We start from the raw sequence: 27,625 nt of genomic DNA on the forward strand, positions 1-27,625 counted from the left end.
AGCAAGTTCGTCATGCCCTGGACTCTGACCCTTCTCTCTGATTCACAGAAGCGAAACATTAAAAAGGGAGCCGTTCCCCGCTCCATCCCCAATCTAGCGGAGGTAAAGAAGAAAGGCAAAATGAAGAAGCTCGGCCAAGCAATGGAAGAAGACCTAATCGCGGGACTGCAAGGGATGGTGAGCAGGGCCTGGCTGCAGTTTAGACTCGTATGACAATCAAAACCCAAAGGTTCCCAACCCTGGACAGTTCCCTCTGACTCAGGGCCTGAAATGGATCTGTATGTCCTTTTTTTCCTCTGCAGGATCTGAACCTTGAGGCTGAAGCACTGGCTGGGACTGGCTTGGTGTTGGATGAGCAGCTAAATGAATTCCATTGCCTCTGGGATGACAGGTGAGGCTGGGTCCTCCAGGCTGTCTCCAAAACACAAAAATACACACATTTAGAGCCCATTAGCAAGAATAAATCCTTTCTTACCCCAGCCTGGATACTGGAAGCAGATGATTTGGAGAGGTAGGGCTCACACTTGAAAGGGTTCTTCTGTGTAGCTAACAAACATTTATTGCCTATTGTGTGCCAAGAGTTGGTGATACAAATGTACCAAACAATAGACAGGGTCCCTTCTCTAGGAGCGGATTGGTGAGTAGGAGGGCAGATGATTAAACAGCCAACAGCAGTATGATGTGTTTAATGAAGACAGACTAAAGACCAGGGGATTCAAGGGTGTATAAAGAGGATCCTAAACTAGTATCCAGGCTTCCCAGAAGGCTTTATGAGGAAGAGATGTTTGTACTGAACAGAGAAGGATGAAACCTCCCATTTGCTTTACTTTTCAAAAAGAATCAGCAAATCCTTTTGACTATATGTTCTGACCTCTCCGCACCACCTCCACTGCCACCATCATCATCACTCACCTAGACTTGCAGAAGCCTCCTCCGTGTTCCCCCCTCCATCACTCACCTAGACTTGCAATAGCCTCACCTCTATTGTCTGTTCATGCAGCAACCTAAAAAAATACGTATGAGATGATGTCTTTGTTAAAATACTTTAAGGAGGCCGGGCACAGTGGCTCACGCCTATAATCCCAGCACTTTGGGGGACCAAGGCAGGTGGATCACTTGAGGTCAGGAGTTCGAGACCGGTCTGACCAATGCAGTGAAACACTGTCTCTACTAAAAATACAAAAATTAGCCGGGCGTGGTGGCACGCACCTGTAATCCTAGCTACTTGGGAGGCTGAGGCAGGAGAATCACTTGAACCTGGGAGGCGGAGGTTGCAGTGAGCCGAGATTGTGCCATTGCACCCCAGCCTGGGCAACAAGAGCAAAACTCTGTCTCAAAAAAAAAAAAAAAAAAAAAAAAATGCTTTAAGGGGAGACTGTTGTCCTCAAGGTAAAGTCCAATTCTTCATCCTGGTCTCAAAGGTTCCACATGATCTGGCTCCACATCACTTTGTGACCTCATCAGCCAATCTTCCTCACCCACACTAGTCCCCTTGTTCTTCCAACATGCCAGGCACCCTCTTACCTCTGGTCTGTACCCTGACCAACCCCTTTCCCAGAGATTCTTTTCGGCCTTCTCTTCCAGCTACCTTTCACATCCCAATGAGACTTTCTCAGAGAAGGTTTTGCCTGACCAAACCCTACCCCAGTACCTGATCTTATTTTCCTAGCCCATGACATTGTTTGCTAATTGTCATACTTGTGTGTTTACCAATTAATATCTATATCCCTTATCCCAACCTAAGAGTACCTTACTATGGGAAAAGACTTCTTTTATGGAATACCTATTTACTATCTATTGAGGAGCTAGGAATACAGCAGTAAACAAAACAGACAAAAGCCCGTGCCTTCAGGAAAAGGGGGAAGACAGACAATAAATAAACGAAAAGTAAATGATACACTGTGGTAGAAAGGGCAGTGTTATGGAGAAGCAGTAAAGGGAGGATAGTAGGAGAAAGTACAGTGGAGGAGACTTCAGTTTTCAATACGCTGGTCAGGGAAGGCCTCACTGACATTCGAGCAGGGATCTGAAGAGGTGAGGGAGTAAGTCATGGAGACAGTTGGAGGAAGAGTATTCTAGGCAGGGCTTGGGTGGGGGCAGCTAGAGTAGAGTTCTAGGGCTGGCTGAAGAGTATTTGGTTCAACTGAAAACCAGGGAAGAGACCAGTGTAGGTGAAGCAAAGCAAGGAAAGAAAGAGGGGTAGGAGATGGGGTCAGAGAGGTGATAGAGAACAGATTGTTTTCGGCCTTCTGGGCATGGGAAATACTTTGGCTTTTACTCAGAATGGGATGGGAGCCTCAAAGGGACATGAACTGATTAGGGTTTTAACCAGTGTCTGGCTGTCATGCACAGAAAGGACTGTTGAGGTGGTGAGGGTTGAAGCAGGGAGGCCGAGGAGATGCCACCACAGCCCAGGCGGGAGGGTATGGTCGTAGCAGTGGTAGTGGTGAGGAGAGGGTCACACTCCAGAGCTGATGGAAGGCAGGACTGACACCACAGTTTTGGGGTAAGCTGCTGTGGAAGGGTGGACGGGGAGATGTGGAGAGAGCAGATGTGGAGTTCCCCAGTGTCCCCATGCATCTGTGACTGTGTCTCCATCTCCCCAGCTTCCCGGAAGGCCCTGAGCGGCTCCATGCCATCAAAGAGCAACTGATCCAGGAGGGCCTCCTAGATCGCTGTGTGTCCTTTCAGGTAAGGCCCCCAAGCCAACACTCTGGGTAAAGTGCAGGGAGGTGACCTGACCTGGGCTCAGCCCATGCCTTAACCCTTTATCCCGCCTTTATTCCTCATCTCTCCCCAGGCCCGGTTTGCTGAAAAGGAAGAGCTGATGTTGGTTCACAGGTGAAGGCTTGGGAGCCTTGTAGGGATGGGGAGGAGCCTGCCCTGGACAAACCAGGGCAATGCTTTGGGAAGGAATGTCATGGTCTCTGTGGCCAGCCTTGGGCAAGTCGCTGAGCCTCTCTGAATCTATGTCATCGCCTGTAACAAGGGAACCAGTAAACTTAAGTTCCTCAGGAGAGTTCGATGTGTGTCAGGTGCTTAGAACAGGGCCTGATGTATCATCAGTCCATCATGAGCTATTACTGTTATCATGATCTGATTGAACAGATGGTGGATGTGTGGACAGAGTGATCGGGGTTTCCCCAGGGGCTGCAGGAACCCAGATTTAGAGGCTTGGTGCTGTGTGGCTCGAGGAAAGCTAGCTTGGCAGAGTGGGTATCTCAGCTGAGCTGTAAGAGGAGAAAAAGAGTGAGTCAGATGAAGAGGGTGACTGAGGGAAGGGAAGAACAGACAGCTAGACCAGTGTGGCCAAAGGCCTGAAAGTAGGATTTGCTATGGCTAGAGCAGGGGAGCAGAGAATATTACTGGAACTGAGGCGGGCTAGGGAAGGAACAGAATGTGTCTTAAATCCCGCTATTCCTTCAGGTTGACAGTTGGGGGAGCCGAGCCCTAATTTGACCAGGGGTTTGGTGTGTGGACGGCTCAGATGGGGAAGAGACAGGGCCCTGAATCTCATCTCCCATCTGTGTCTAGCCTAGAATATATTGATCTGATGGAAACAACTCAGTACATGAATGAGGGAGAACTCCACGTCCTAGCAGACACTTACGACTCAGTTTATCTGCATCCGGTATGGATGAGAACTGTGGGGGCAGGGAATGGTGGCAATCTTGGGGTCCCCATCCCTATGCCCACCCCACCCTGGGGCAAGCAGCTGAGTAGATAGGGCTGTTCTCTCCCTCACTCCCTCTCTGGCTCCCCACTGTCTCTCCAGAACTCATACTCCTGTGCCTGCCTGGCCTCAGGCTCTGTCCTCAGGCTGGTGGATGCGGTCCTTGGGGCTGAGATCCGGAATGGCATGGCCATCATTAGGTAGGACTCTCCAGCATTTGACATTTTACATTGTTTTAAAGTCCTTCTTTCAAGTGTAAAATGTATTGATATGGGCAATATATTCATGTGATTCAAGAATCCAAAGGTACAAAAGAGAATATAATTAAAAATCTGTCTCCCATCCTTGTCACCCAGACACCTGCCTCCTCTCATGGGAGGTAGTCATTGGAACCACTGACTCATGTGTCCTCCCACAAAGTCTTATTCAAGAAATAAATACCATATTTCATTGATTCTAAGGTGTACATTTTTTCATATCTGTAACATCTTGAAATCCAGATGCATCTTAAAAACAGTGACATCTCAGAATTCCATTGGTAGTATTTTCTGCTTTGTTTTTGGCATGTAAAATCATGGTACGTCTTATCGTTGGCATCCCAGAATTGATGAAATGCAAAAGCTTTCTCCTCCCTCCCCTGTTTTTAACCACAAATGGTAGTAACACGACATACTCCCTTCGTACTATCTTCTCACTTACACATCTTGGAAACCTTTCTCTGACAGCATGTATCTTGGAGCCCGGTAGAACACCATTGTGTAAATGTACTCTTTGTTAATCAGCCCCCGACTAGTGGGCATTTTGGTTCTCCTCAGTCATTTGCTGTTTTAAAAAAAATGCTACAGCAGGCCGGGCGTGGTGGCTCAAGCCTGTAATCCCAGCACTTTGGGAGGCCGAGATGGGTGGATCACGAGGTCAGGAGATCGAGACCATCCTGGCTAACACGGTGAAACCCCATCTCTACTAAAAAAACACAAAAACTAGCCAGGCGAGGTGGTGGGCACCTGTAGTCCCAGCTCCTGGGGAGGCTGAGGCAAGAGAATGGCGTAAACCTGGGAGGCGGAGCTTGCAGTGAGCTGAGATCCGGCCACTGCACTCCAGCCTGGGCGACAGAGCAAGACTCCGTCTCAAAAAAAAAAAAAAAAAAAATGCTACAGCAAATATACTAGTACCTTTATAAAAATAAAATGTTATTTTATACTAACATAAAATAAAAATGTTACTTCACCCTTTTTAAAATATAGGTTGTGGCCTAAGTTCCTGCAACAGAGTGACTGGGTTTGAGAATGTATGCATTGATCATTTATTTTTTTTTTATGTATTATTTATTTTTTTGAGACGGAGTCTTGCTCTGTCACCAGGCTGGAGTGCAGTGGCGCAATCTTGGCTCACTGCAACCTCTGCCTCCTGGGTTCAAGTGATTCTCCTGCCTCAGCCTCCCAAGTAGCTGGGACTACAGGCGCCCGCCACCACATCTGGCTAGTTGTTTGTATTTTTAGTAGAGACAGGGTTTCACTATTTTGGCCAGGATGGTCTCGATCTCTTGACCTCGTGATCCACCCGCCTCGGCCTCCCAAAGTGCTGGGATTACAGGCGTGAGCCACCATGCCCAGCCTTTATCATTTTAACGAACATTTTCAAATCTCCTTTGGAAACAGAGGGGTAGATTGGCAGGGTGTGAGAGTTTGAGGGGCTCCATTACTCAGTTCCCGGCAGATTTTTAGGCATCAGCATTAAAGGAATTGATGGTTCAGGATTAGAGAGCAGGGGATAGTCTGTCTCTGAAGAGGAGGACCCCTCACACACTCCAGGCTGTTACTTCTTGTCTTGCCCAGGCCTCCTGGACATCACGCCCAGCACAGTCTTATGGATGGCTATTGCATGTTCAACCACGTGGCTGTGGCAGCCCGCTATGCTCAACAGAAACACCGCATCCGGAGGTCAGCAGCAGAGGGCAGATGTGATGGGGGTGGCATGGGGTGGGGGTCCTGGTCTGTGCTCTTCCCCCAGATTCACCTTGATCACCTTGCACAGAGTCCCCTCTCTCTCCTGCTCCTAGGGTCCTTATCGTAGATTGGGATGTGCACCACGGTCAAGGAACACAGTTCACCTTCGACCAGGACCCCAGGTATACCCCAACTCCCACCTAGGTGCTAGACTCCCAGCCACCTCCCACCCTTACAGGCCCAGCCAGAAGGGGTCCAGAGGAAGGAAAAAGCATTCACATTCATGGGGCCTATCCTGGGATCAGGATCTGTGCTACTTTCTGTGTGTCTGCTGTCTCTCCTAATTTCACTCTGAGGCAGGGACTGTTTGGGTTCCCCATTTTACAGATAGGGGGACTGAGGCTTACAGATTAAGAGATCACACAGAGAAGAACTGGGAGAGATGGGATTTGACCCACAAATATTTGAAGATCTTATTCACTGATTACCCCTTGAGTTGGAGTGAACCTCAAATTACTGCTTTATTTTTTCTGATTAGGATAATGCTTCACATTTGTTTATCCTTTCAGTAGATAGTAAAAAATAAATATAAATAAATAACAAACTATTTGTTTAAAGAAATTAAATAATACAGAAGTGTCTGAAGTAGTGAGTCTCCTCTAATTTCCATTACCTCAAAAATAAGTGTTGACAGTTTAGGTTATATCCTTACAGATTTTTTTCTACAGATGTCTGAATTTTTATTATTATTGTTATAATTATTAATAACACACTGCCTAATGGAATAATTCTCCCCATGTTCTTCGACACCTTGCTTTATTCATTTAACAGCATATCTGGGACATTTCTCCATGTTAGTACCCCTTAAAGTATCTTGTTCTTTGTAGTATTCAATTTTATGACTGTACCTCTGGTTATTTAACACCAGGGCTTTTAAGATGCTTCCCAGTTTTTGCTATTACAGGCACTTCTACTGTGAATAGCCTAGTAAATATGTAATTCTGCACTTCTCTGAGTCTATCTGTAGGATGAATTTCTAACAGTGGATTGCTTGGGCCAAAGAGTCAGCATACTTTAAAGTCTGGTATACACTGTCTGACTTCCCTCCAGGAGGGGACCAGTTTACCCTTCCTGCAGAAAGTGATTGAGCAAGTCCTTGTGAGTAGGGGACATTACTAAGTACAGGTTGAGTATCCCTTATATGAAGTGCTTGGAACCAGAAGTATTTCAAATTTCAGATTTTTTCAGATTTTGAAATATTTATATTATACTTAGTGGTTGAGCATCCCTAATCTGAAAACCCAAAATCCGAAATACCCCAGTGAGCATTTTCTTTGAGCATCATGTTGGCCTTCAAAAACTTTAGGATTTTAGGGTGAGGCGCGGTAGCTCATGCCTGTAATCCCAGTACTTTGGGAGGCTGAGGCAGGTGGATCACCTGAGGTCAGGAATTCAAGATCAGCTTGGCCAACATGGTGAAACCCTGTCTCTACAAAAACACAGAAAAATTAACCAGGCGTGGTGGTACACACCTGTATTTCCAGCTACTCAAGAGGCTGAGGCAGGAGAATCACTTGAACCCAGGAGGCAGAGGTTGCAGTGAGCTGAGATCGCACCACTGCACTCCAGCCTGGGTGATAGACCGAGACCCTATCTAAAAAAAAAAAAAAAAAGTTTAGGATTTTACAGCATTTCAGATTTCTAGATTAGGGATGCTCAACCTGTAGTAGTTGTTTTATCTAGCCTTCTACCCAGCTGACTACAGGGAATCCACTTATCCAAGACATTTTACATCTGAAGAATCCAATTTAGGTTGGTTGTTCTCTAGACATTGCTTTACTATTTTCCAGCGTTCAGTGTTCCTGACAGGTGTCTGCTTTTCATTCCTTTACAAGTAATCTACTTTCTGCTCTGCAAGGTTATCTTGGTGTTCTTTTTCTTTCTTTCTTTCTTTTTTTTTTTTTTTATTAGGGTATCACTCTGTTACCCAGGCTGGAGTATAATAGCGAGATCATAGCCCACTGTAACCTCAAACTCCTGGGCTCAAGCAATCCTCCTGCCTCAGCCTCCCAAGTAGCTAGGACTGCAGGCATGTGCCACCACACCCAGCTAATTTTTTAAATTATTTGTAGAGACAGGGTCTCACTATGTTGCCCAGACTGGTCTCAAACTCCTGACCTCAAGTGTCCTCCCACTGCAACCTCCCAAAGCACTGGAATTACAGGCATGAGCCACTGTACCTAGCCTTGATGTTCTAAACTTTTACCTTGGCCTTTTCACTCTGCTTAGTAGTAGGTAGACATTTTACATCTGAAGATTCATGCTTTTCTTAAATTCTTGGAAATTATTCTCTATTAGATCTTTGATAATTTCTTCTTTGTTTTCTCTGTTCTCATTCTAGGACTTCTGTTAGTCAGATGTTAGACTTCCTGGGTTGATCCTCTATGTCTCTCTCTTTTTGAGTTTTTTTTTATTTATTTGAGACAAGGTCTTGCTCTGTTGCCCAGGCTGGAGTACAGTGGCACAAATGTGACTGACTGCAGTCTCGACCTCCCGGGCTCAAGCAGTCCTCATGCCTCAGCCTCCTGAGTAGCTGGGACTACAGGTGCACACTAGCATACCCAGCTAATTTTTTAATCTTCTGTAGAGATGGGGTCTCACCATGTTGCCCAGGCTTCTTATTTTTTATCTCATGTTTTCTGTCTCTTTTTTCTTTTGCTGTGACCTGGGAGATTTTGTCAACTTTATCCTCAAGCCCTTCTGTTGAATTATGTATTTAGATATTCTGTTAAACTCCAAAAGCTCACTCTTCCTCTCTGTTTCTATGACCTCTCATTCCTGATCTTGTTTTTATAGAGTATGAATTAGAATTGCCAGCCGGGCGTGGTGGCTCATGCCTGTAATCTCAGCACTTTGGGAGGCCGAGGTGGGTGGATCACTTGAGGCCAGGAGTTCAAGACCCGCCTGGCCAACATGGTGAAACCCCATCTCTACTAAAAAACAAAAATTATCCAGACCTGATGGTGCGCACATGTAATCCCAGCTACTCGGGAGGCTGAGGCAGGAGAATCACTTGAACCCAGGAGGCGGAGGTTGCAGTGAGCCAAGATCGTGCCACTGCATTCGAGCCTGGACGATAGAGGGAGACCCTGTCTTAAAAAAAAAAAAAAAAAAAAAAAGTGCCTTAAGTTTCTTCTGTTGTCTGAATTATGTCTCTTATTCTGAGGCTAGTTGAATTATTTTTTCTTGGTCCTTCTCTTTTATGCTGATGGTTTCCCCCAAATGTCTAGCAATCCTTATTTGGCTATTTATACCCAAGAATGAAGGCCCATTGTAGGGAGTAGAGGACTACTCTGCTGCGGTGTTTGTAGATCTGTTTTCCTGAAAGGCATTTCCCCAGAATGGGGACAGGGAATGTCCACTGACAGGTTGCAACGTTAGCGAGTGTGGGCAAGTACCCGGCATTAGATGGGATCCTGCCAGATGTCACAACAAAGGAGGCCTCTTCTTTGGGGTAACATCTCTTTTCCCTCAGCCTTGGCAAAGGTGTGTCTGTTCTACGTACCTTTCCCAGTCTAGCTTTGGGCTTTGTTGGTCATCTTTACTGTTTTATTATGGTGGGTTTTTAATACTTCATTAATTTTTCTGGTTTTATCTTTATTATTTTTTTCCCACTACGTTCTTTATTTTGTTCATTTCTGGCTTCTGGAATTGAATGCTTCAACATTTATCAACTCATTGGCCGATCTCATTTCATCTATACCTGTACCCACTGCCCTCTTCCTGTTTTCCTTCAAAGCTAATCCCAGATACCATATAATTTCTCCTGTAAATATTTCAGAATGCATCTCTAAAACATAAGTACACTTTTTTAGAAAAGCATTACCTTAGTATCAATACCTGAAAATTAACAAGAATTATTTTCTCAATCTGCCAAGGGTCTGTCATTCAAAGAATTCTTTAATATCATTAATCATTCTTTTTGTTTGAATAAATGCATAGGAGGCTATAGCTGTGTGTTCTTTCTATTGACTACACACACAGATGTGAAATACTGTGAATATATTCAGTGCATTCTTCCTTATAAACAAACATGTGTAAACAAACAAACAAAAAGAACATGTCCATACCCTTGAATCTCCCAGCTCCCCATCTCTCAGTGTCTGAACTCCAGCAGCAGGGAGACAAACTGGACAGTCCTTAAAATGCTGTTGTAAAGACAAGGAAAGCAGATGATCTAAAACCAAGTAGTTAAAAGAAACCAAGTCTTTGGGAGGCCGAGACGGGCGGATCACGAGGTCAGGAGATCGAGACCATCCTGGCTAACCCGGTGAAACCCCGTCTCTACTAAGAAAAATACAAAAAACTAGCCGGCGAGGTGGCGGGCGCCTGTAGTCCCAGCTACTCGGGAGGCTGAGGCAGGAGAATGGCGTGAACCCGGGAGGCGGAGCTTGCAGTGAACTGAGATCCGGCCACTGCACTCCAGCCTGGGCGACAGAGCAAGACTCCGTCTAAAAAAAAAAAAAAAAAGAAAGAAAAAAACAAGTAACTTTGGTGCATTGGTGATTCAGTGGGGCTCGTCAGAAGGGATTTGTGTGCATTGACCTGGATCTGTACTGGATTTCTCCAGAAAGAACCTCAGGTTATCTTGGGTTCCCCCTTATCCTGCTCAGCATGAGACAGAGCACCCTGGAGCTCCTGGAATCTCAAAGTCTACTTTCTAGAAATTCATTGAAGTCTCTTATTCTCTGACATCCTTTCTTCCACTCTCTCTTTCTGGGTTGCTGTTTGTTTACAATTTCTTTACTGTATTTTGACCGGGGTGGTAGGAGGGTGAGGTAAACCCGTGCTATCAATCCACCATTTAACTTGAAGGTGGTTGAACTTATTTTGAATTTCCCTTCTGTTTTCTTTTTAAACTTAGCTTCCTTGAGTGCTAGTTCTGCTGTTTGTTGACTTTGATGGCTCTCTTTTAGAGTCAGCTTTCTTCAGATCTTTTCTTTATTGCTGTCTTCCCCGATGATTTTTTTTTCTTTTTCTTTTTTTTGAGACAGTCACACTCTGTCGCCTGTCTCCCAGGCTGAAGTGCAGTGGCCCAATCTCAGCTCACTGCAACCTACACCTCCTGGGTTCAAGCAATTCTCCTGCCTCCATCTCACAAGTAGCTAGGATTACAGGCACATGCCACCACGCCCAGCAAATTTTTTGTATTTTTAGTAGAGATAGGGTTTCACCATGTTGGCCATGCTGGTCTCCAACTCCTGGCCTCTAGTGATCCGCCTACCTTGGCCTCCCAAAGTGCTGGGATTACAGGTGTGAGCTACCGCACCTGGCCCCTGATGATAATTTTTATGTCCTACTGTGTTTCTCTTCCTCTAATGATTAACTTACCAAAAGTTTAGAACCAAGATTTATCTATCAATGTCAAAAATAAAACAATCATCCTCCACCCACTCAAGACCAGAGCTTTTGCATGTTTTTATTCCCAAATTCCAAGCTCTTTCCGCTCAATTTTAAGAATCTTTTTATATCACTTGCATTAAATTTCACAACTACATTATCAACACATTAAAATGTGACTCTTAAGTTTGTCTAGATTCAATGCATACCACTATTTCTTGCATTTCCCTAAAAAATCTGCCTTAGATCCTCTCTGGAACAAGGCAGGGGGTAAATGACCAGATAGAAGGATGGATGGATGATAGATTATTCATTTTGCTTTCCCCAGTCAGAATTAAGCCCTCCCATGGCCCCTTGCTGGGCTTTCTGTTAAAACACATGCATCGCATCTTTTCAGTATCTGTTTTGCATGTCGGTCCATCTCATCTCTCTGAGTGCTCACTCTCTTGCCTATAAAATAGAAGAAGTAGTAGAGGTGACCTGTAAGGCATTGGGGAGAAGGAATTGCCCTCTCACTGGCCTTGTGGCAGCCCCAGCCAGCACCCCGTCTCCAGTTCCACCCACAGAAGCAAGTCTCACCCCTTCCCCCCAGGTCTCTCTACTTCCTGCTGGAGAATCACCCAACTCCCCAGCCTGGCTTGAGGCTTTTTTCAGCCTTAGCTAGCTCCCCGCAGCTAAGAGCCCTATGCTCCATTTGGGCCACCAGTGTCACAGGGTTTGACCTGCTGTTACTACTACCTTTGTCATAGGGGCAGGTAGTGGGCAGACATGATCTAGAATACCCCACAGAGTCAGGAGCCCCCATGATCTGGGATAGACCCTAGAGCTGAGCCTGAAATTGGGTGGGCACTGAGGGGGCAGTGATGTTTGCTGAGGAAGAGGTTCTAGTGAGAGACTAAATGAATGAGTGAGTGAGGTAATGGATAAATAAAGATAAGAATGGATAAATGGTAAGATAATTAAATTGGTGACTGAATGTAAGGATAAATTAATGGAAGAATGGATTCATGGATTAAATAATTAATGGGGAAATTAATGAATGAGAGAATGAACGAGTAGTTGAATGGGGAAATGAGTGGTAGAGGAAACTGGCAACTGTTGGGTTGGGAGTGTCTATGGGGATTGACTCTTCTCCAACTCTCTTACCTCTTTTTCTTCTGCCCCCAGTGTCCTCTATTTCTCCATCCACCGCTATGAGCAGGGTAGGTTCTGGCCCCACCTGAAGGCCTCTAACTGGTCCACCACAGGTTCGGCCAAGGCCAAGGATATACCATCAATGTGCCTTGGAACCAGGTTAGCATTCACCCACCCTCTGTCCCCAAAGTGAGGCCCAGCCCTGCCCTTCTGTCAGCAGCTCGGGACAGGTGGCTGAACATCCCCCACTACACTCCTGTGTCTGCAGGTGGGGATGCGGGATGCTGACTACATTGCTGCTTTCTTGCACGTCCTGCTGCCAGTCGCCCTCGAGGTCCTGGGGGTCTGGGGTGTGTTGGGGGAGAGGAGTGGCCTTGAAGGTTAGGCCGTGAGGGCAGGTAGCCTCATAGAGTCTGTTCCCCCTTCAGTTCCAGCCTCAGCTGGTCCTGGTGGCTGCTGGATTTGATGCCCTGCAAGGGGACCCCAAGGTAAGGCAGGCTCCCTGGGGTGGCAGATGGGCTGCACGGAGCCAGACTGATCCTCCATGTCCCCCCAGGGTGAGATGGCCGCCACTCCGGCAGGGTTCGCCCAGCTAACCCACCTGCTCATGGGTCTGGCAGGAGGCAAGCTGATCCTGTCTCTGGAGGTGAGTGACTCACCTTCGTCCCTCAGCCTGTGGATCCTGGAGGCTTAAGAACGAAGCTTTCAAGTCCAACAGGAGTTCCTGGCCCAGCATTTCATTACTAGCTGGACAACCTTGCATAAGTCACTTCACTTCTTTGTGCCTCCGCTTTCCTTCTGTAAAACAAGCATAATAATGGTAATCACCTCATATCATTGTCCAGTGAATTCAATGAGCCCCCTTCTAAGTTCCTTGTTGCTTGACATTTGGTATGCACTTTCTTATTATTATCATCATTATTGTTATTCCCTGGTTATGTCTGGTCCTTTCCTGATTCCCCTTCACAACTCCTTGCCCCAGGGTGGCTACAACCTCCGCGCCCTGGCTGAAGGTGTCAGTGCTTCGCTCCACACCCTTCTGGGAGACCCTTGCCCCATGCTGGAGTCACCTGGTGCCCCCTGCCGGAGGTGAGCCCCGGTGGAGGAGGGGAAAGCGGGAGCCTCACTGCCTGCCCACATTCCTTGACCTCATATTTCCTCCCTGCCCTGCCCTGCAGTGCCCAGGCTTCAGTCTCCTGTGCTCTGGAAGCCCTTGAGCCCTTCTGGGAGGTTCTTGTGAGATCAAGTAGGAAGTGGGGTGTGGGCCTGGTGTGGGGTGGACGTGGGATGAGCCCTGGGGCAGACTGTCTTCAGACTTTCTCTGACTTTACTGGGCTGCCTTGGAGGTAGAGGGTCAGGCCCTCTCTCTCCCTTGGCCCTGGTTTCAGGCCTCCCACCCCATTTTCTATTTGGGTCACCTGAGTTCCAGAGTATGACGGGGATTCAGAGTGAGAGGGTAGGACAAACGTGGCGTCCCCCTTGTAGCTGAGACCGTGGAGGGGGACAACATGGAGGAGGACAATGTAGAGGAGAATGAGGAGGAAGGACCCTGGGAGCCCCCTGTGCTCCCAATCCTGACGTGGCCAGTGCTACAGTCTCGCACAGGGCTGGTCTATGACCAAAGTATGATGAATCACTGCAACTTGTGGGACAGGTAGGCATTTGGAGGGCTGGATGAGTAGGTGTTGGGGGTCCCTCCCCATCAGGCACTAAGTCCCTACCTCTCGTTTCCCCACTGCTAGCCACCACCCTGAGGTACCACAGCGCATCTTGCGGATCATGTGCCGTCTGGAGGAGCTGGGCCTTGCTGGGCGCTGCCACACCCTGACACCGCGACCCGCCACAGAGGCTGAGCTGCTCACCTGCCACAGGTCAGACCCCGGTGCCTGGGGTGGGTGGCTTCCCAGGACTGGATGAGGTCTCAGGGGCTGGAGCTTGGGTTTCCCCTCCCAGGGAGCTGCTGCAGGACTTGAGAGGGGCTGAAGTTCCTGTCTTGTGGGTGGGGCCCAGGGAGGGGATGGTCCCTCCTCACTGTCCTGCCGGTGCACCTCTCTGTGCCTCCAGTGCTGAGTACGTGGGTCATCTCCGGGCCACAGAGAAAATGAAAACCCGGGAGCTGCACCGTGAAAGTTCCAACTTTGACTCCATCTACATCTGCCCCAGTACCTTCGCCTGTGCACAGCTTGCCACTGGCGCTGCCTGCTGCCTGGTGGAGGCTGTGCTCTCGGGACAGGTGTGTCCTCTGGGCTGGGGAGAGGAGGACCTGGGGAGAATTGAAAAAGAGGGCCACCTGCTGTTTCTGGATGCTCTGAGAGAGTCAAGCAGGGCCTGAGGAAGGGGCGATGGAGAGGGGCACAGGAGGGGGCGGGCCTAGAGGCTGGGGTAATAATGGAAGGAACTGGAGAAGGGGAAGGGTGGCCAAGTGCAGTGGCTCACATCTGTAATCCTAGTGCTTTGAGAAGCTGAGGTGAGCTCAGGAGGTCAAGGCTGCAGTGAGCCATGATTGTGCCATTGCACTCTAGCCTGGGCAACAGAGTGAGACTCTGTGTCCAAAAAAAAAAAAAAAAGGGTTGGGCACGGTGGCTCATGCCTATAATCCCAGCACTTTGGGAGGCCGAGGCGGGCGGATCACGCAGTCAGAAGATTGAGACCATCCTGGGTAACACGGTGAAACCCTGTCTCTACTAAAAAACACACAAAAAACTAGCCGGGTGTGGCGGCAGGCGCCTGTAGTCCCAGCTACTCAGGAGGCTGAGGCAGGAGAATGACGTAAACATGGGAGGCAGAGCTTGCAGTGAGCCTAGATAGCACCACTGCACTCCAGCCTGGGCAACAGAGCGAGACTCCATCTCAAAAAAAAAAAAAGAAGAAGGAAGAAAGGAAGGTGAGGGTGAGCTGGAGGGCAGGCTGTCCGATCTTAGCACCCTGCTGCTTCCTAGGTTCTGAATGGTGCTGCTGTGGTGCGTCCCCCAGGACACCACGCGGAGCAGGATGCAGCTTGCGGTTTTTGCTTTTTCAACTCCGTGGCTGTGGCTGCTCGCCATGCCCAGGCTATCAGTGGGCGTGCCCTGCGGTAAGGACTCCCTGGGGACCCCCCAAGTCCTGATCCTTGTGGGGACCTGGATGCTCTCCCCAGCCCATTGCTTACTCATCATGCCCCATGGTCCAGCTCCCAGGACTTCCCCAGAAAGAAATAAGGGTACAGCCCTTACCCAGAGAAGGACTGAGGATGGAGCCTCTCAGTGCCTATTTAGATAGGACCCCCAGATCATGTTACCTTGGCGCTTATAAAACAGGATTCAGGGTCCCACCCCAGCATTTCTGGCCTATAGCAGCTGCCTCGACAGAACCCAGGTCCAGGCTCCTGATGCATACTCCAGAAGACCCAGGAACCAGTCCCCAGCATTAGCTGCCCAAGGCCCAGGGTCCAGTTCCCTAGCAATGACCCAGAAGAGCCCAGGGCCCAGCCCCAAGCACTTGCTCAGGCCTACAGGGCAGCCCTCGGGAACCAGGATCAGACTTTTCTCCTTAACTGATAGGACTAGGGTCCTGCCACTCAGCACTAAATGCCCCTACAGACCCCAGGGGTCTGGCCCAGCCCTCTTCCAGGGGGTGAGTATCCTAGGTTACTGAGGTGCTGTCTCCTCCCCAGGATCCTGATTGTGGATTGGGATGTCCACCATGGTAATGGAACTCAGCACATGTTTGAGGATGACCCCAGGTAAGGGGCTGCAGTCAGGGGCTGCAGTGTGATCAGGGAGGTGGGTGAGCACCTCAGGGGTACTGGAGCCCCTAACCAGCCATGGCCCCCTTCCTACCCCCTCCCCGGCAGTGTGCTATATGTGTCCCTGCACCGCTATGATCATGGCACCTTCTTCCCCATGGGGGATGAGGGTGCCAGCAGCCAGATCGGCCGGGCTGCCGGCACAGGCTTCACCGTCAACGTGGCATGGAACGGGCCCCGCATGGGTGACGCTGACTACCTAGCTGCCTGGCATCGCCTGGTGCTTCCCATTGCCTATGAGGTACAGCTCAGGATAGATCGCAGGATGTATGTGACACGCCTGTGCAGGTGGCAGCCTGGACCTGCCTCCTCAGCATGTGTGTGTCTGACTGCCAGGTGGCTGATGATATGAGACAGCCCATGGGTAATTAATGAGGCTACCGGGGCAGTTGGTGACTGTGATCACTTTGTGTATTGTGTACAGGTGACTGTACATGACTGCCTTCTCTGTGTGACACTATGTGAGTGACTATCTTGGCTGTGTGTGTGAGGGCCTTCTGACTATGCAGCAGTGGCCCGTGTCCTGGCTGGATCTGTGTTATGTGTGTGCCATCACAAGTGCTTGAGTATGTGTGTGTGCGACTCTGTGCAGGCAGGTATTTCTCACCTTTTCTCTGTGTGATGGATGTGATACTGTATGTCACTAAATGCAACCATCTCTGTGACAGCCTGTGTGGGACCCTCTGGATGTGAAAGCCTGTGTGTTAACAGCAGTCACTGTCTGGCTGTCTGCGTGTGTGTCTCTGACTGGGAGGTAGCTGCCTTCCCTCTGTGTGAGCTGGGGGGCTAGTGGCTTGCGTATGGCTGACTCTGGGAGGGAGGGAGGGGGTGTGAGCACCGCTTTGTCACCCTGGGCGCTGGTGTGCATCTTTGGATCTGCACGTGCGCGGGTGGCCAGGACAGCCTTCTGTATGTGTACAACTGTATGTGCAAGTAACCAGCTCTTGTGGACACACCAGAGTGCATGTCGCCATTGTGGCTGTGTGGTAATGGCATGTGTATGTGACTCTGCAGGGTGGCTGCGGGTATTGTCCTCTTTGAGAAACTGTGTGTCTGTGTGTGTGTGTGTGTACATGACTAGTGCAGATATGTAGTACTGGTCTATATGGGACTGTCTGTGTGGCAGTACTTGTGGCTCTGTGTGACTATCTTCTCTGTGTGTGGCACTTGCATTGCCATCTTCTGTTATGGAAGTATGCAAGCACCTCTCTTTGGCACTATGTATATAAAACCCTATATGTTGTGTATGTGTGTCCCGCATTTGACCCTGGGGTGTGTGTGTATAAGGACATGTCTCTGTCTCTCTGTTTTTCATGTCACTCTCTTGATGTCTGAGTCTGTCTCATGTCTCATGACTATGTCTCATGTCCCCATCTGTCCCTTTCTACTGTCTCCATGTCTCTAAGTCTGCATCTGTTTCTTCTGAGTCTGTATTTCTTTTCTTCCCCTCTTCATTTTCAGTCTCTGCTTTTGCATCTCCCAGTCTGCAGATCCTGTGTCTCCATCTCTCTGACTTGCATCTCCATGTCTTCATTTGTCCTTTTCTCCATGTCTCTGGGTTGCCATCACTTACTACCTACCAAAAGCCCCCACCCTCATGCTTATACATCTCTTCTCTCCCTGCCTCAGTTTAACCCAGAACTGGTGCTGGTCTCAGCTGGCTTTGATGCTGCACGGGGGGACCCGCTGGGGGGCTGCCAGGTGTCACCTGAGGGTTATGCCCACCTCACCCACCTGCTGATGGGCCTTGCCAGTGGCCGCATTATCCTTATCCTAGAGGTAATTCTCTCTTGGTCCCTCTTCCCACAGTGGGAGGGTAGTTTGGAAATGTTGGCACCATCACTCAGGACAGTTTCCTGAAATCTCCTTTGAGTGTCCCTGCCTGGGATTGTTGGCACATACTGGGTAGTAATAAGAATAACAGCAACATTAACAGCCTTAATTGAGTGCTCACTGTGCAGAGCACTCTTCTGAGCACTTCATGTGTCTATTCATTCAGTTATTTGGCAAAGCAGCCTTATGAGGTAGGGTCAGCTTACCTCATTATTTTCCTTTCTCAAGATCAGGGAAACTGAGGCACAAAGAGTTGTGATGACTAGCCTGAGATGGCACATTTACTGATGGCAGAACCAGGACTTGAACCCATGCAGCCTGGCTCCAGGGTTTGTGCTTTTTACTCTACCTAAACTGCCTCTAACAAGTTCCTGGGACAAAGAAAATTCACTGACCTTTGTAAATGACTCAGTATCCCCATGCCCTGTGCCTCAGTTTCCTCATTTTTATGAGGCAGGCTAATCATGGAGGAATGTCTGGCATATGGTAAATACTGAATCTGTTGGATCTGGTTTTTTGTTTTTTTGTGTGTGTTTTTTTTTTTTTTTTTTGAGGCAGAGTCTCACTCTGTCACCCAGGCTGGACTGCAATGGCACAATCTCAGCTCACTGCAGCCTCCACCTCCTGGGTTCAAGTGATCCTCCCACCTCAGCCTCCTGAGTCACTGGGGTTACAGGCACCAGCCACCACACTCGGCTAATTTTTGTAGTTTTAGTAGAGATGGGGTTTCACCATGTCGGCCAGGCTGGTCTTGAGCTCCTGGCCTCAAGAAATCCACCCACCTCAGCCTCCCAGAGTGCTGGAATTACAGGCGTGAGCCACCGCGCCTGGGCCCTGGTTACTGTTATGCATTGTTCAGATATTAATCGACTCAGCAACCTTCTGTGCTCTTACTCTCTTTTCTTTTCTTTTCTTTTTTTTTTTTTTGAGACGTTGTCTTGCTCTGTTGCCCAGGCTAGAGTGCAGTAGCACAATCTCGGCTCACTGGGTTCAAGCAGTTCTCTGCCTCAGCCTCCCGAGTAGCTGGGATTACAGGCGCCTGCCACCACACCCAGCTAATTTTTTTGTATTTTTAGTAGAGATGGGGTTTCACCATGTTGGTCAGGCTGGTCTTGAACTCCTGACCTTGTGATCCACCCGCGTCAGCCTCCCAAAGTGTTGGGATTACAGGCATGAATGACCGTACCTGCCCCTTTTTTTTTCCTTTTGAGACAAAGTCTTGCTCTGTCACCCAGGCTGGAGTGCAATAGCGCAATCTCGGCTCACTGCAGCCTCCATCTCCTGGGCTCAAGCAATTCTCATGCCTCAGCCTCCCGACTAGCTGGGACTACAGGCACATGCTACCACGCCTGGCTAATTTTTGTATTTTCAGTAGAGATGGGGTTTCACCATGTTGGCCAGGCTGGTCTCAAACTCCTAACCTCAGGTAATCTGCCCGCCTCGGCCTCCCAAAGTGCTGGGATTATAGGGGTGAGCCACCATGCCTGGCTTGTGCTGTTATTTTCACCACTTTACAGATGAGGAAAATAAGTCACAGAGAAATTAATTGACTTGCAAAAAGTCCCACTTACTGTGTGCCCAGTACTGCTTGTGACAGGACATGGTGGGAGTTAAGAACACAGATGACTCCATCAGAGAGCCCAAGTTCAAACCCCAGTGCTGCCTCTTCAGCTGTTATGACCTCGGACAAGTCATCTAACCACTCTGAGCCTCAGTTTCTTTATCTTTTTTTTTTTTTTTTTTTTTTTTTTTTTTTTTTTTGAGGCGGAGTCTTGCTCTGTCGCCGGGCTGGAGTGCAGTGGCCAGATCTCAGCTCACTGCAAGCTCCGCCTCCCGGATTTACGCCATTCTCCTGCCTCAGCCTCCCGAGTAGCTGGGACTACAGGCGCCCGCCACCTCGCCCGGCTAGTTTTTGTATTTTTTAGTAGAGACGGGGTTTCACCGTGTTAGCCAGGATGGTCTCGATCTCCTGACCTCGTGATCCGCCCGCCTCGGCCTCCCAAAGTGCTGGGATTACAGGCTTGAGCCACCGCGCCCGGCCCAGTTTCTTTATCTGTAAAAAGAATAGCGACTGGGATTCCTGTGGAATAGAAAAAAAGTCAATACAGCAGTCCATGTGGAGAGAGAGTCCAGTTGTTCCTGTACTAGGTCAGGGCAGGATCTTTTGTATGGATTCACAGCAGTCGTCTTGTGCAGGTCAGGTCAGTGGTTACTGTATGATGTGAGGCCAGGGGTTCCTGGACAGTGTGAAGATGGATTTCTGTATGGCGTGAAGGCAAGTTCCTGTATAGATTGAGCACCTGTGGTTGTGAGGATTGAGTTAATATGCATGAAGTACTTAAAATCAGGTCTGGCACACAGCAAACAATAAATGTCAGCTGTTACTAATGCTTTTATCAGTATCGTTATCTTGCACTTTACATTACAATTTACTCCCCACAACAACCACCTTACACAATGGGTGCTGCCCATCTTACAGGTGTGGGTTCTGTTCACTTGTTCCCAGTACTCTCCCTCCCTCTCCAGACTTGCAGGGCTCAGTAGGGAGGATTGGGGAGGCAGGACATGTTGCCCTCCAAATTCCCCAATGAACCCCCACCATACCTTTCCCTCCCCTTTTCCTTAACAAAGGGTGGCTATAACCTGACATCCATCTCAGAGTCCATGGCTGCCTGCACTCGCTCCCTCCTTGGAGACCCGCCACCCCTGCTGACCCTGCCACGGCCCCCTCTATCAGGGGCCCTGGCCTCAATCACTGAGACTATCCAAGTCCATCGCAGATACTGGCGCAGCTTACGGGTCATGAGTGAGTGGATTTGGTGGCGATGGAGGGAACTCAGGGAAGGAGGGGGCTGGGAGACAGGGATTAGAGGCAGGAAGGAGGATAGTACCCACACTCAAGGATCTCTCTCCCTGGTTCCAGAGGTAGAAGACAGAGAGGGACCCTCCAGTTCTAAGTTGGTCACCAAGAAGGCACCCCAACCAGCCAAACCTAGGTTAGCTGAGCGGATGACCACACGAGAAAAGAAGGTTCTGGAAGCAGGCATGGGAAAGATCACCTCGGCATCATCTGGGGAAGAGTCCACTCCAGGCCAGACTAAGTCAGAGACAGCTGTGGTGGCCCTCACTCAGGACCAGTCCTCAGAGGCAGCCACAGGGGGAGCCACACTGGCCCAGACCATCTCTGAGGCAGCCGTTGGGGGAGCCATGCTGGGCCAGACCACCTCAGAGGAGGCTGTCGGGGGAGCCACTCCGGACCAGACCACCTCAGAGAAGACTGTGGGAGGAGCCACTCTGGACCAGACCACCTCAGAGGATGCTGTTGGGGGAGCCACGCTGGGCCAGACTACCTCAGAGGAGGCTGTAGGAGGAGCTACACTGGCCCAGACCACCTCGGAGGCAGCCATGGAGGGAGCCACACTGGACCAGACTACGTCAGAGGAGGCTCCAGGGGGCACCGAGCTGATCCAAACTCCTCTAGCCTCGAGCACAGACCACCAGACCCCCCCAACCTCACCTGTGCAGGGAACTACACCCCAGATATCTCCCAGTACACTGATTGGGAGTCTCAGGACCTTGGAGCTAGGCAGTGAATCTCAGGTAAGGCCCACCACACCCAGGTAGGGGCAAGAAGGGGCAAGAATCGGGCTTCTCTGATACATCTCTTACTTCTGCGTGTCCAGGGGGCCTCAGAATCTCAGGCCCCAGGAGAGGAGAACCTACTAGGAGAGGCAGCTGGAGGTCAGGACATGGCTGATTCGATGCTGATGCAGGGATCTAGGGGCCTCACTGATCAGGTGAGCTCAGGGAGAGGCTGGGACTGTGGCTTCCTTCTCTTGCCAATTTGTGTCTCCAGGTAGGAGCATGTGATAAACATATAATGGGGAGATGGGGTCTTCAGCTTACTCAGTTTCACCCACCCACTCCAGGCCATATTTTATGCTGTGACACCACTGCCCTGGTGTCCCCATTTGGTGGCAGTATGCCCCATACCTGCAGCAGGCCTAGACGTGACCCAACCTTGTGGGGACTGTGGAACAATGCAAGAGAATTGGGTGTGTCTCTCTTGCTATCAGGTATGGAGCAGAGGAAGGGGATGGGGCGGAGGTTGGCCCGGGAGCAAACTACAGGGGGGTGCTGACCCCCACCTGACACTCACACCCCCAACCTCAGGTCTACTGTGGTCGTTACATCAATGGCCACATGCTCCAACACCATGGAAATTCTGGACACCCGTTGGTCCTCAGCTACATCGACTTGTCAACCTGGTGTTACTACTGTCAGGCCTATGTCCACCACCAGGTGGGCCCTGGGTAGACCCTTCAACACGTGCACACTCACCCCGCACACACACACAGCCCTTCTGTGATTGGGTAAAGGGAGACCACAGGCCCCTCTGCATGGCTGCCTCATGTGATTATTTTGCATGGGGCGGGGGCTGTGGGGTAGTCCAGAAGACAGAGTGGTTGAGGGCTGGAGTGGGGGCAGCCCTGCAGCCGAGGTAGAGGGGTCCTCACTCTCTCTCACCTGCCCTATTCTTGCCTCCTCCTCAGGCTCTCCTAGATGTGAAGAACATCGCCCACCAGAACAAGTTTGGGGAGGATATGCCCCACCCACACTAAGCCCCAGAATACGGTCCCTCTTCACCTTCTGAGGCCCACGATAGACCAGCTGTAGCTCATTCCAGCCTGTACCTTGGATGAGGGGTAGCCTCCCACTGCATCCCATCCTGAATATCCTTTGCAACTCCCCAAGAGTGCTTATTTAAGTGTTAATACTTTTAAGAGAACTGCGACGATTAATTGTGGATCTCCCCCTGTCCATTGCCTGCTTGAGGGGTACCACTACTCCAACCCAGAAGGAAAGGGGGGCAGCTCAGAGGCCCCAAGAGGGAGCTGATATCACGAGGATAACATTGGCGGGAGGGGAGTTAACTGGCAGGTATGGCAAGGTTGCATATATAATAAAGTACAAGCTGTTAAAAAACCTGGAGAAAGCCTTTTGACTTTGAGCAGGTGGAGAACCCCACATCCCTGGCCAGCAGAGCCAATGAGTAATGAAGGAAAGAGGGAGTGGGTCTCTGTCAGGTCAATCCCCTGCCCATCCATTGCCCCCAAAAAACTAACTGAAAATAGAGCAGCCATTTTGACTGGCTCCACGGGAGATGAAATGGTAGAATCCATGATATGAAATGGTAGAATCCATGAGGAATGAGGGTGCTTGCTTAGAAAATAGGGGCCTCACAGCCAGTCCCAGCCACACCCACACCCTAGGCTGAGAAGGCAAGAAAACTAGCAGGAAGTATCCTCACCAGGCCTGTTTCCCCATTTGTCTCATTGGCCTGACAGGATGGCGGGAGGTCCAGGTTTAACTTGAATGTGGTGGTCATGGTAGCTTCTTGGCAGAAGGGGTGCCTGCCGTTGACCGGAGGTGGGAAATTGGAGGACAGTCTGAGAGTGAATTTCTCCCACGTGGTGAGAATGCTTTGGCAGCTCAAGGGAGTAGGAGCTGAGGTTTCCAGGACTGTCTTCATGGCCATCTTATGATCCCAAGCTGACCACCACAGCCTTACTGAGTCAAGAAGAGGAAGGATGGGGAAGGGCCAGGGCTGCCCCGTTTTTGTTTTGTTTTGTTTTGTTTTTTGAGATAGAGTCTTGCTCTTGTCACCCAGGCTGGAGTGCAGTGGCACGATCTCGGCTCACTGCAGCCTCTGCCTCCCAGGTTCAAGTAATTCTCCTTCCTCAGCCTCCTGAGTAGCTGGGATTACAGGCGCCCGCCACCACACCTGGCTAATTTTTGTATTTTTAGTAGAGATGGGGTTTCGCCATGTTGGGCAGGCTGGTCTCGAACTCCTGACCTCATGATCCACCTGCCTCGGCCTCCCAAAGTGCTGGGATTACAGGTGTGAGCCACCGCTCCCAGGCCAGGGGCTGCCCTGTTTTAAGAGCCCTCTGGATGCCCCACCTCTGCTGCCCTCTCATTGAGTGTGAGCCACCGCTCCCGGGCCAGGGGCTGCCGTGTTTTAAGAGCCCTCTGGATGCCCCACCTCTGCTGCCCTCTCATTGATCAGGACTGTGCATGTGGTTGCCATAGCTGCAAGGGAGCCTGGGAAATGTGTAGCTTTGACAGGCAGCCGCCTCTGATCAGGGGCTTTCTTCTCTGACAGAATGACCTCTCCTCTGTCACTCTCCCCTTTCTCCAGAGCTACCAAAAAACGGAGCTGAGGCAGCACAGGCTCTGTGGCCTCAAAGAGCTTCCCACAAAACGGTTCCCAAAGTCAGGCCATCCTGGTCAAAATCTGACCCCCAACTCTCCCACACACACACCACCAACAGGAAAGCAAGGGAGAGGTGCTGTAGGGGACACACAGGGAGGTTTGGCCGCCGTCCGCGCACCCCTAGAGGCCGCTGTGGCACCCACATACCTGTGCACAAGCCACCTGGGGGCACGACCCCCTGCTCCCCCGGGGCAATGGTAGGGGCAGGGGCGGGGCAGGGGCAGGGGCAGGGGCGCGGCGCAGGGGGGTGGGCGGCCTGAGGAGCCGAGGGAGGGCAGCTGCGCATGTCCACTCCCCCACTCGCCGCCGGGGGGCCCCCGGGGATCAAGCGTAGACCCCTGCCAGGCCTGTCAGAGCGTCCCAGCGCGCCCGCCTCCCCACGGACACAGGTGAGCGAGGCACCGGTGCCCCCGGCCCCGCCAGGCCTGGGGGTATCCCCGCGCCGGCTTTAGGGGACCCTCCCCCAAGCGCCAAGCCTTCTCCCGGGCGAGCGGCCCTCACTCGGCCTGCCGGGAGGGGTATTGGCGCTGGGCTGGAGTCGGAATGGGTCTTGACAGGATGCCTGGGCGACACTGCTCACACCGATCCCGAAGTGCAGCCCTGGTTTCGGGGACCCCTCCGCACTCCGAGCTTTGTACCTCACCCGGCCTCGTCCAGGAAAGCGCGACCTGGCGAGGCCGCCCTGACCCCAGATCCCGGCTCCTTAGCGCGCCGGCCTCGGTGAGCTGGACGAAGCCCCCTAACCTGGTCCCGGCGGCTCTGAGCGCGCGGCCACCGCCAGGAGCCCAGGGGACCCACCGGGGGCTCCGCGCCACTTGAAAGGACCGAGCCCCCATCCCCGCGCTTCCCGCGGGCTGAGACCCTGGGCCAGTGCCCTTGGCACGTGCCTCTGCGCCTCGCGGCTCCTCCCGGGAGAGGGGCCGTGAGGACCAGGGCCACGGCCTCCCTGCGCGTCGAGGGAACTGGGCGAGTGTGGCCGGTCCCGCCAGGCAGCTGGGGTGGGAGCTGCGCTTGGCCACTCGGCCAGTCCCCGGGCTCCCCTTCCTCACCGTCGGCGCCCCCAGACTCCAGCCGCTTGGACCCCGACTTAAGAGGCAGCCTCGACCCCGCCTCTGCTTTCTGACCCATCCCTAAAGATGGCCGGGCACCCCTACAGGACCCCCAGAAGCAGACCTCTCCCTCCACGTGCGCCGCTGCCTCGCCCCTCCCCGCAGTCCTCCAGGTCTTCTTCCTGTCCCCAACCGTCGGGGACCCCCAAGCTCCATCCTCCACTTCCTGCTCTCTTCATCCCGCCCCCGCTCCTTCTGGGCCAGCGTCTCCAGTGACTATTCCCAGGGATCCCTCAGAGCTGAGGACGCCGAGGCTGCATCCCCATTTGGGACCTTGCCCCGACCCCGACCTCCGGATCTCCAACTCCACCAAACCTCGAAGCCACCATCTGCCCCCAAAGCGCCGCTGCTCCAGGCTTTCGGAGGGGAGTCGTGGCAACAGCCATTAGGATGCACTAAGCGGGGCACTTCCTGAGCCCAAGGACACCGAGGGGCATTCACTGAGTGAATGGGGATGTGCTGCTAATAACTAGCACTAATTGACCACCTGCCGTGTGCCCATCCTCTTCGAACACGCAACTTCCTTGTTCCTTATCTTGTTATTGTCTCTTTCTCTCTGCCAGAATCTAATCCTCACAAGGGCAGGGACTGGGGTCTGTTTTGTTAACTGCCATACCACAATGCCTGGCACAAAGGAAGATTCTTGAATTAATGAATGGAGATTAAATTATAATTTAAAAGCCTGGCATGAACTAAGCACCTTCTGCATGCTTATCATCTGCTACTGACATATAGTTCACTTTTTTTTTTTTGAGATGGAGTTTTGCTCTTGTCGCCCAGGCTGGAGTGCAGTGGCCGGATCTCAGCTCACTGCAAGCTCCGCCTCCCGGGTTCAGGCCATTCTCCTGCCTCAGCCTCCCGAGTAGCTGGGATTACAGGCATCCGCCACCACGCCCGGCTAATTTTTTGTATTTTTAGTAGAGACGGGGTTTCACCATGTTGGGCAGGCTGGTCTCAAACTCCTGACCTCAGGTGATCCACCTGCCTCGGCCTCCCAAAGTGCTGGGATTACAGGCGTGAGCCATTGCACCCGGTCCACTTTTTACCTAGTTTGTTGTCTCTCACCCCAACCAGAATATAACCTTCATGAGGGCTACAGTTTGTTGTCTATTTATTGCCCACCTCTATGTCCTTGCCACACAGTAGGTTCCCAATAAATGTATGTTGAGTAATTAATAAAGACAACATTCTAATGATAATGGCTAACAGACCACGTAATTGACATATTTATTTGGTTTATTGTCTTATCTGCCTCTGCCTTTTAGAACATAAACCTTCTGGGGGTGGGAATGTTGAGTCCCTACTGTCTGGCAGGCACTGTGCTGGGCTGGGGTTCAATGGTGACCCAAACCGGCAAAATCCTGCACTCCCTCCATCATGGGGAGGAACTGCTAATGGGCATAGGCATTCTCTTCGGGGTGAGGAAAATGTTCTAAAATTTAGTTATGGTGATAGTCACACAACTTCATGAATATGCTAAAACCCGTTAAATTGGACACTAGCTGGCTGAACTTGATGGATGTAAATTACATCTCAATAAAGCTGTTTGGGAAATCCAGACTTCACAGTTGTTGGTTCGTGTGAGGAGGGAAGGAGAGATGGGGGGAACGTTGGGGCAGGGAGAAAACAACATAAATCATATAATATAGCACGCAAATTGGAAGGTGATCAGCACACAATAGGCACTCAGTAAATGTTAAAATAATGACACCCCACTGTCTCCTTGCCCTCACATGGTCTCCCCTAATGTATTGCCTGTTGTCTTGCTTCTTCTCTTCCCACTTGCAGAGCCCGCTGCCCACGTCTCTTCCCTGAGCTGCCTGCTGGGGTCATGGAGCTGCCAACAAAGCCTGGCACCTTCGACCTGGGCCTGGCCACATGGAGCCCTTCCTTCCAGGGGGAAACCCACCGGGCACAGGCACGCTGCAGGGATGTTGGCAGGCAGCTTCCTGAGTACAAGGCTGTGGTGGTGGGTGCGAGTGGCGTGGGCAAGAGTGCGCTGACCATCCAGCTGAACCACCAGTGCTTCGTGGAGGACCACGACCCCACCATCCAGGATTCCTACTGGAAGGAGTTGACCCTGGACAGTGGGGACTGCATTCTGAATGTGCTGGACACAGCAGGGCAGGCCATCCATAGGGCCCTGCGTGACCAGTGCCTGGCTGTCTGTGATGGTGTGCTGGGCGTCTTCGCTCTCGATGACCCTTCGTCTCTGATCCAGCTGCAGCAGATATGGGCCACCTGGGGCCCTCACCCCGCCCAGCCCCTTGTCCTCGTAGGCAACAAGTGTGACCTTGTGACCACCGCTGGAGATGCTCATGCCGCTGCTGCAGCCCTTGCACACAGCTGGGGGGCCCACTTCGTGGAGACCTCAGCCAAAACACGGCAAGGCGTGGAGGAGGCCTTTTCCCTGCTGGTCCATGAGATCCAGAGGGTCCAGGAGGCCATGGCCAAGGAGCCCATGGCAAG

At 51.0% G+C, this 27,625-nt stretch overlaps 2 protein-coding genes across 2 annotated transcripts in view; both read left to right on the plus strand.

Moving 5' to 3' along the window:
- The first annotated feature begins 6 nt into the window (after nucleotides 1–6).
- HDAC6 (histone deacetylase 6) lies at nucleotides 7–22,756 on the plus strand. Its single transcript, XM_033200987.1, is given in 28 exon segments — nucleotides 7–177; nucleotides 303–391; nucleotides 2,607–2,691; nucleotides 2,801–2,841; nucleotides 3,535–3,631; nucleotides 3,776–3,873; nucleotides 5,509–5,613; nucleotides 5,733–5,801; nucleotides 12,187–12,263; nucleotides 12,266–12,312; nucleotides 12,422–12,487; nucleotides 12,582–12,641; nucleotides 12,710–12,799; nucleotides 13,136–13,242; nucleotides 13,332–13,399; nucleotides 13,639–13,807; nucleotides 13,896–14,024; nucleotides 14,218–14,386; nucleotides 15,093–15,226; nucleotides 15,806–15,874; nucleotides 15,986–16,178; nucleotides 17,567–17,716; nucleotides 20,402–20,576; nucleotides 20,694–21,370; nucleotides 21,454–21,567; nucleotides 21,700–21,846; nucleotides 21,944–22,072; nucleotides 22,324–22,756. Coding segments are annotated over 28 exon segments (3,588 nt in total). The 5' UTR covers nucleotides 7–12; the 3' UTR covers nucleotides 22,393–22,756.
- Nucleotides 22,757–26,115: 3,359 nt separating this feature from the next.
- Nucleotides 26,116–27,625, plus strand: part of ERAS (ES cell expressed Ras) — a 6,195-nt gene continuing 4,685 nt past the window's right edge. Inside the window, exon 1 of the mRNA XM_033201401.1 lies at nucleotides 26,116–27,620. Within this exon, the coding sequence (XP_033057292.1) occupies nucleotides 26,988–27,620 (633 nt within the window). The 5' untranslated portion in view covers nucleotides 26,116–26,987. The remainder of the gene's footprint in view (nucleotides 27,621–27,625) is intronic.

Source organism: Trachypithecus francoisi, unplaced genomic scaffold, assembly GCF_009764315.1.
Source record: "Trachypithecus francoisi isolate TF-2019V2 unplaced genomic scaffold, Tfra_2.0 Lachesis_group6, whole genome shotgun sequence".
Lineage (NCBI taxonomy): Eukaryota > Metazoa > Chordata > Mammalia > Primates > Cercopithecidae > Trachypithecus > Trachypithecus francoisi.